The sequence below is a fragment of the Mandrillus leucophaeus genome, unplaced genomic scaffold, assembly GCF_000951045.1.
Source record: "Mandrillus leucophaeus isolate KB7577 unplaced genomic scaffold, Mleu.le_1.0 Scaffold4, whole genome shotgun sequence".
NCBI lineage: Eukaryota > Metazoa > Chordata > Mammalia > Primates > Cercopithecidae > Mandrillus > Mandrillus leucophaeus.
This window is the reverse complement of record NW_012104253.1, coordinates 955,213-963,492: the sequence shown is the minus strand read 5'-3', so window position 1 is coordinate 963,492 and position 8,280 is coordinate 955,213. Positions and strand designations below refer to the sequence as shown.

General features: G+C 48.8%; 1 protein-coding gene across 1 annotated transcript in view; it reads right to left on the bottom strand.

Moving 5' to 3' along the window:
• Nucleotides 1-8,280, bottom strand: part of CDC42BPB (CDC42 binding protein kinase beta (DMPK-like)) — a 99,332-nt gene that overhangs the window by 50,547 nt on the left and 40,505 nt on the right. The window contains exons 9-12 of the mRNA XM_011991792.1: nt 5,068-5,147; nt 2,854-3,020; nt 2,655-2,774; nt 986-1,119 (exon numbers count right to left, since the gene is read on the bottom strand). Coding sequence (XP_011847182.1) covers nt 986-1,119; nt 2,655-2,774; nt 2,854-3,020; nt 5,068-5,147 — 501 coding nt within the window. The remainder of the gene's footprint in view (nt 1-985; nt 1,120-2,654; nt 2,775-2,853; nt 3,021-5,067; nt 5,148-8,280) is intronic.

The following is an 8,280-nucleotide window of genomic DNA, read 5'->3' as shown; positions in this document are numbered from 1 at the left end:
TGATGTGCGGATGCTGGCTGTCACTCTGCACTCACCACACTGATGACCCTGACCTCCCTGCAGCCCATCTGGTCAACTACCTGGCAGTTCAGTCACTGTTGCACCTGCTCGTCTGAGATGGAAGTGACAAGACCCTGAGCAAGCTGGCAGAGCAGCTGCCCACACGCGGACGGGAGGCCTCCCCAGGCCTCTCCGGGCGCACTGGGAGGTACTATGACCCTGTCAAGCAATGAGGTGCCACACACCCCACACTGCACTTCGACAAGTCACTCAGGTGGATGACACCACAGATCAACTTAAGAAACAATTTGGGTTTGATACCTGGCACATTTTAGAGAACAGATCACAACTACAGGTTCAAGGATAACATGTATCAATGAATGTATTTTAGAAAACATGTATATAACTAACATGCTGGCACCTGAGCATAAAAGTTTCCATATATTACTAAAAATGAAATTTATAAAGGAATTATGGGGTGAAATCACCCAGATTTTAACACAGGGCCTCTGCTGCAGTTCCCTGTCATTACTAAGGGGCCCTCTCTAACAGCAGAGGCCTGGTGGAGAGAAGGGGAGGGCCTGGCTCCAGACACAGCGTGTGCTGCCACGGCCACCATGCCCTATGGACATGAGAAGGAGGAGAAGGAGGAGCTGCACAATGTAGAATGCAGTCGGGTGCTGCTTTCTCTGTGGGTCTGAAGTGGAGACTGGAAAGGCTGATTATGAGGTGGGTACCCGCTGTGGGCGAGGGGGTGGAAGGCACCTGCCACTGGGACCCAAGTTCTGCCAGCCGACACGGAGGCTGTGCAGCAGGCAGGTGTGGCAGGGGCCCCGGGGCCATGCTTGGCCCTGGTGTCCTGCATGCAGCAGGGACAGCCCATGGGCAGAAGTCCCAAGAGGCCTTCCACCGTCTACATGAATGTGACCTTACAAAACTCTGCAAGGTCCTGTAAGCCTTTCCCACCCTGAACTGAGCCACCTACCTTGTGCAGCTCCTCCTTCTCCTGCCGGACCATGCGGTGCTGCTTCTCCAGCCCCCGCAGCCGCTGCGTGGAGTCCTCACGCTCTTGGCGAAGCGCCACTGTGTCCTCAAGCTGTCGCTCGAGCCTGTTTGAATCTGGGTAAAAGGGGAAATAAACTGTGTTCCTTTATGTGCAGTGACTATATGCAAACTTTACGTTAGCTGACTTACTGATAGGAAATTATTTAATAATTCACAACACTCTTTTCCATTCAACGGTTTTTTTTACTTACACACACACACACACACACACACACACACACACACAGTGTCACGGGCAGAGCTACCTGCACACCTGTGCTGAACACGCTCCCTAGACTTTGATCTGACAGGAATCTCCCCTGAGGACTGGGAGCCCTTGGGTGGCACACACATTCGTCTGCTCAGTCCCTCTAACCTGTGTCACCCAGCATAGTGCCTGGCCCTTGTCCTTTTTCAGTGTGCAAGAAAGGTTTATTTAGTAAGTGACTCAATCCAAGAAGTCCGTTTTTGGATCAGGGCAGTGAGGTTCCTGATAGGAAACGCAGAGAAGGTGAGAGATTCGAAGTGTGCTTTGCAGGTGAAGGTCAACTGCAGAGCCAACCTGTGTGAGGTTAAGGCTTAAAAGGGACTGGAGTCAGGCCGGGCGCAGTGGCTCAAGCCTGTAATCCCAGCACTTTGGGAGACCGAGGTCGGCGGATCACGAGGTCAGGAGATGGAGACCACCCTAACACAGTGAAATCCTGTCTCTACTAAAAATACAAAAAATTAGCCGGGCGTGGTGGTGGGTACCTGTAGTCCCAGCTACTTGGGAGGCTGAGGCAGGAGAATGGCATGAACCTGGGAGGCGGAGCTTGCAGTGTGCCGAGATCGCACCACTGCACTACAACCTGGGCGACAGAGCGAGACTCCGTCTCAAAAAAAAACAAACAAAAAAAGTGACTGGAGCCTTTAGGGAACTTTGATAACCCAGGAACCACCAAGAGAAAGTGGTGACGGCAGGTCTAGCACCTACAACACCAAGGAGCAGGCCAAGTCACTGATTAAGCTTTAGGAGGAAAGCAGTTCTAGGGACTCTGTCTGAGAGCCACAAAGAGGAAAACTGTAACAGAGAAGCAGAAAATAGCCAGATAACATTCAGATAAAATATCGGGAATTGATTCTAGCTGGTGACTATAAAATAATATCATTAGAACTAAGCCAGTTGGGGCTGGGCACGGTGGCTCACGCCTGTAATTTCAGCACTTTGGGAGGCCGAGGTGGTCAGATCACCTGAGGTCAGGAGTTCGAGACCAGCCTGGCCAACATGGTGAAACCCTGTCTCTACTAAAAATACAAAATTAGCCGGGTGTGGTGGCACATGCCTGTAATTCCAGCTACTTGGGAGGCTGAGGCAAGAGAATCGCTTGAACCCGGGAGGTGGAGGTTGCAGTGAGCTGAGATTGCACCACTGCACTCCAGCCTGGGGGACAAAAGTGAAACTCCGTCTAAAAAAAAAAAAAACTGACCAAAATTTCAGAACTCTAAATAAGCTTGCTAAAGCCTAAGCTTTTTTTCTGCTTTCCCACCTTATGAAAAGGACTCTGAAATTCCCTTTTAAGAGGGTAATGACCAAAAAAAGAGACTAAGAAGTCATACTTTTTTAAACATACCTGCTATTTTATTCTTCAAGCGTTCAATTTCTTCATTTAGCTTTTTGATTTCTTTATCTCGGTTTGAATTGCTGAGGGCCCGAGATGAGCCGTGGAGGGACTGCACGGTCTGGGTGGACTCTGAGGGATGGAGAGACAGCGTGAGGTGCAGCCTGGCCACAGCGCCCGCTCCCAGCCCCAGAGACAACGCCGTCCTCACCTTGCAGCTTCCTGCTCAGCTCCAGCTTCTCCTGTTCCAGCCTCCGAATCCTCCTCTCGTAAGCTTCCATCTGCAGGCTGTGCTCCAGGTCCCGCTGCACATCCTCATCTTTGGTTAATGTGTTGGACTGCATTATGCTCTTCAGAGAGCCTCGATCAGAAAAACAGCTGGGAAATCAAGCAACAGGTTTTGATCTACTGAAAATTCAGCAATTTCATTAGCATTTTCAAACTTCCTGGGGTGAAACGTAGTCTTTTTAAATTGGCAAACAAAAATACCCAAGAAAAGACTTTCTTGTTTATGGAGCCAAAGTTAGATAACTGACCGGATGGTCAAGGACACACTGACAAGGGCACTCCTCACTGCTGGTCAAAGAAAGCGCCTCTGCAAAGCAGGGGAAATGACATTTCTGAATCATCCCTCACACTTAACTATAAACGCAGAACCAGAAAGCATGGATTTTGCATAAAGCAAGGCTTAAAGGGCAGCCCCAGCTCCTGTCTGGAGGTCAGCAGTGTGCACGGACCATAGAGCTTCCTCGTTTGGCCACCAACTGGCCAAGCAATCCAGACAGCTCTTTCAACCCTTCTTCCCTTGCAGGCTAAGCCACCAATTCTAGCACTGACCAGCATGCTAAGCCCCCTAACAAGGACCAGACCACTCGATGACGTGCACATCCAAGGCACAGGCTGAAGCCCAGGATGGCTCTCATTTAACAGCTTAATTTTTGGGCTGCTTTAGGAGTTACTCAGATCTGCTTAGCTCTTTATGTGACAATGAAGTCGGGAAAATTTTGAGCTCCTATGCTGAGTCCCATAAAGGCACCCAGCCCCCTTCACAGAAGACCTGGTGTTTCTCCACAGGTGGTCTGAGGGTGCTGGGCTGCTCTAGCCCTGCGGGGTCTGTCAAGAGGAGAGCTCTAGGCCTATCTGGCCAAACTACAGCCATGGGCCTGGGACCTGCAAGTGTAACAAGCTCTCAGTGAGCTGGGATGTACCAGAAAGGTCAAGAACCTCTGCACTGGCAGCTGGTAAATCAATATGCCCACCCAGAAAGCCTCCTGCGGGCGGGAAGACAGCAGCGGTCACTTCGGCTTACGGGCTGTTCAACCCTGGCCTCTCACACCAAAAGAGATTTCCTCCAAGCTAAAGTAGAAATATGGGGATGTCGGCCGGGTGTGGTGGCTCATGCCTATAATCCTGGCACTTTGGGAGGCCAAGGAGGGCAGATCATGAGGTCAGGAGATCGAGACCACCCTGGCCACTATGGTGAAACTCCATCTTTACTAAAATAAGATTAGTCGGGCATGGTGGCGGGCACCTGTAGTCTCGGCTAATCAGGAGACTGGGGCAGGGGAATTGCTAGAACCCAGGAGGCGGAGGTTGCAGTAAGCTGAGATTGCGCCACTGCACTCCAGCCTGGGCGACAGAGCAAGATCCCGTCTCAAATAAAATAAAATAAAATAAAAAAAGTATGGGGATAGCTCCCTCTCAAGACATTTTCAACTGTGGTTCCAGTTGCCAGAAGACGCTGGGAATTAGATTCTGTGGCACAGTGGGAGCTTCCATTGTCTCATTTCACCTCCCCCACCTCCCTTTCTTCCTAACCCCTCTCCTCTCGGCCCCAGTTTCCTTTTAAAATAGAGGTGGACCATCTCAGGCGACACAAATTTGCAAAGAGGCCCATTTGGGACAGGAGCCCACGGCACACAATCCTTACAAAAGGCAGCAGAGTGCTCTGACTGAAGCCAGCTCTCAGCTGAGTGCGTGCGGCAACTGTTCTGCCTGCTGCAGCCACCGACTGGATCAGAGCTAACCCTGCCAACGGTGGTGGCCTATTGGTCAGGGGTCGGCAAACTACGGCCTCTGGGAGAAATCCTGCCCAGGGCCTGTTTTTGCACCATCATGAGCATGAACGGTTTTAATATTTTTAAAGGGTTGTAAATAGAAGAACATACAACAAAGGCCATGAAACCTGAATTCTTTACGACTTGGATATCTGTAGAGAAAAAGCCTGCAACCTTGCTATGGTAACACCTGTAGTCATCAGGTGTGTATATTTTAAGAACAAAAACCCATCTCCATCTCCCTTAAGTAATGGCCTCCCAGCACACACCCCACCCACCAGCCCGCTCCTAGGGACAGAGTGTGGTGTCTGACTGTTCATCTACCACAAGGGAAGGCTCTCCCTGGGGAATGATAAATCTAGACGTACCTTTCTGTTGTGAATGTAAAACCAATGAATGGCAAATGTAATCCAGAAAAGCCTGTGTGAGAACCAGGAGGTAATATTTCCTGCATAAGAACATACACAACACAAATGAAATCTACATTCACACCAACAGGTAAAAAGAGGAAAGACGGTTATAGTCATGGTGACGGGAGGCACTGGGCAGAACACGTGGCCTTGGAGAATGCAGACTCCATGATGTCCTCTGCAGGGGAGCTGAGTATGGCAGATCTGTCTTTCTCAAGCCTGGCCCCATTCACTGTATGTACAATAAAGCTCACAGGATACATGCACTGATTTTGATGATGACAATGGCACAGGCCGTTACCAGGTTAGTGATTTTCAAAGACTTCTTAAAGCCACAGAATCCATTGCTTAACACAACTGTGTGCAGAGTTCAACAGTGTGGACAGGCATGCCCCTCTGAGGACACAGGACAGAGCCTGGGGACTCTCAGGTTCTTGACCTGAGACAAGAGGCCCCAAGGCAAAAAGGAAGCCAAAGGTAGACTATTTTAGATAAGTTTATTATAACTCTGTTTTTCATTCTGAGGATCTTTCTTTATCAAAAACGATAACCAGGGGCCAGACACAGTGGCTCATGCCTGTAGTCCCAGCACTTTGGGAGGCTGAGGCGGGTGGACTGCTTGAGACCAGGAGTTCAAGACCAGCCTAGGTCAACATGGTGAAATCCTGTCTCTACTAAAAATACAAAAATTAGCTGGATGTGGCGGCATGCACCTGTAATCCCAGCTACTCAAGAGGCCAAAGCTCGAGACTTGATTGAACATGGGAGGCTGAGGTTGCAGTGAGCTGAGGTTGCATCACTGTACTCCAGCCTGGGTGACAGAACGAGACCAGGCTCAAAAAATAAAAAATATAAGCAAAGGTCTTCATCTGGGAAATTTCAGTGTGGAAGGAGTTGGAGTCTGGAGTTAGAGTCTAAGAAAACAATCCTTTCAATGACAACAATACCTCTTTCTCAGCCTTTTCTCCATGTGGTCTCAAGTTCAGCCCTTATTTTGAATGTGAAGCCATCAAAGCAAGTATTCAGTGCAAATAGATTTAACTTTTCTTTTTTGGAGATGGAATCTTGCTCTGTCACCTAGGCTGGAATGCAGTGGCGTATTCTCGGGCACTGCAACCTCCACCTCTTGGGTTCAAGCAATTCTCCTGCCTCAGCCTCCCAAGTAGCTGGATTACAGGCACCTGCTATCATGCCCAGCTAATTTTTGTATTTTTAGCAGAGACGGGGTTTCACCATGTTGGCCAGGCTGGTCTCGAACTCCTGACCTCGTGATCCGCCCGCCTCACCCTCCCAAAGTGCTGGGACTACAGGGGTGAGTCACCACGCCCGGCCCAGAGAGAACTTTTCCGTGGCCCTACAAGGGCTACTTCATAGTTCCTAAGAACCTCTGTTCCTCCCGTCAAACTACTAGGAGTTTCCCCAGGTTCATGGCCATTCATTTCGAGAGGTCCTGGGAATGAAACATACAGAGTGAATGATGATGCTTCAGTGTAAGAAACTCTCTAAATTAACAAGCAACAAAGAAGATTTTCCTTTTATTTGGTTAAATCTCAGTTTGTCTATCCCCAGACAAGTCACACATGTATGGGTTTGATGAGAACAAAAGCATTTTATGAGATATGAGCAAAATTCACCAGGACCAAAGGTACCGGCTAATGCATCAAAGAGGCCCTGTCAGAGCTGATGGGGACACCAGATGAGTCCCACAGCCAGAACCCAACTCTGAAAATCCTGATCTTAAACATCAGTGCGGAGACTCAACATCTGTTATCATCATCTTTGTTCTGAACTCTTGCTGTATAAAGAAACATCAATGCAGACACAAAGCACTGTAATGTTAGAAAGATTTAACGTGCTCTCACATGCAGGGAAAAGACCAGGAACTGAGAGGCCGCCACACTGCCTATGGGACTGTAGGCTGAGCTCATGTCTTGGCGTCTTTCAACCTAAAAAATCTAAAATGCGGTGACAGGGTTGCAGTGAAGCTCTAATACAATGATGTATGTGACACTGCTTTGAAAAGTATCAAGTAGGCCAGGGACGGTGGCTCACGCCTGTAATCCCAGCACTTTGGGAGGCAGAGGTGGGTGGATCATGTGGTCAGGAGATCGAGACTATCCTGGCCAACATGGTGAAACCTCGTCTCTACTATAAACACAAAAATTAGCTGCGTGCGGTGGTGCATGCCTGTAATCCCAGCTACTCGGGAGGCTGAGGCAGGAGAATGGCTTGAACCAGGGAGTCAGAGGTTGCAGAGTGCAGAGAGCCAAGATCGCACCACTGCACTCCAGGCCTGGTAACAGAGCAAGACTCTGCCTCCAAAAAAAAAAAAAAAAAAAAAGTATCAAGTACCGTGAAAATAAAAGCAAAAGTATTTCTGTTGAGTTCCAAAACTTTAAAAGAGTTGTTTAACTCAATTTTACTCAAACTGAGTCATCCATCATTTTTTAAAGGAATATTAACGACCCAGCTGAAGACTGGAATAAAAAGCACACTGTGTCTTAAGAGCCAAATTTCACAGCTTTATGCTGTACTGACTCGATAAGCAACGCGCTCAGCGCAGCACCGCACGTTAGACCCACAGCCAGCAAGCCCGAGACCGGTGCTTTCCACTCACCGTGTTTCTCAGCACATCGTCGTCCACGTCAAAGTTGGATGTGTCAGAGGGACTGCTCACGTCGGGAATGTAAGGTGCTTCTAGGTTTCGTATATTTTCCCAATTTAGACCTTCAAAAAACGCATGCTTTTTGAAATCCTCTATTCCATTCTGCCCCAGCCGGCGCTCTCTACTGCAGATCAGTCTCTGGATGAGGTCCTTCGCTTCTTCAGAAACATCCGTGACATGGGACGGGAACTGGAATCGCTCCTGCAAGGGGTGGCAAAAACACTGGTGGACAGGTGGACGCATTCAGAGAGTTTAAGGTGTACGGACATTATAGGAAACAAAGTAGAAATGGCAGCTCCAAAGCAGGTCGCTTTTTATTTCATGGGAACGAAATGCAATCCAAAGCTAATACATTTCCATTCCCAAAAGGCAAACAAGAAAACCAGTGGTCCTTCTGGTTTTACTCGTTGTAGACTTGGGACCACATTGCAAGTAAATGACACATTTTTACCTATGGAGGTGGCAAGGAATGTGGGAAACATGCCGTGCGCGGCAAGAGGGACAGG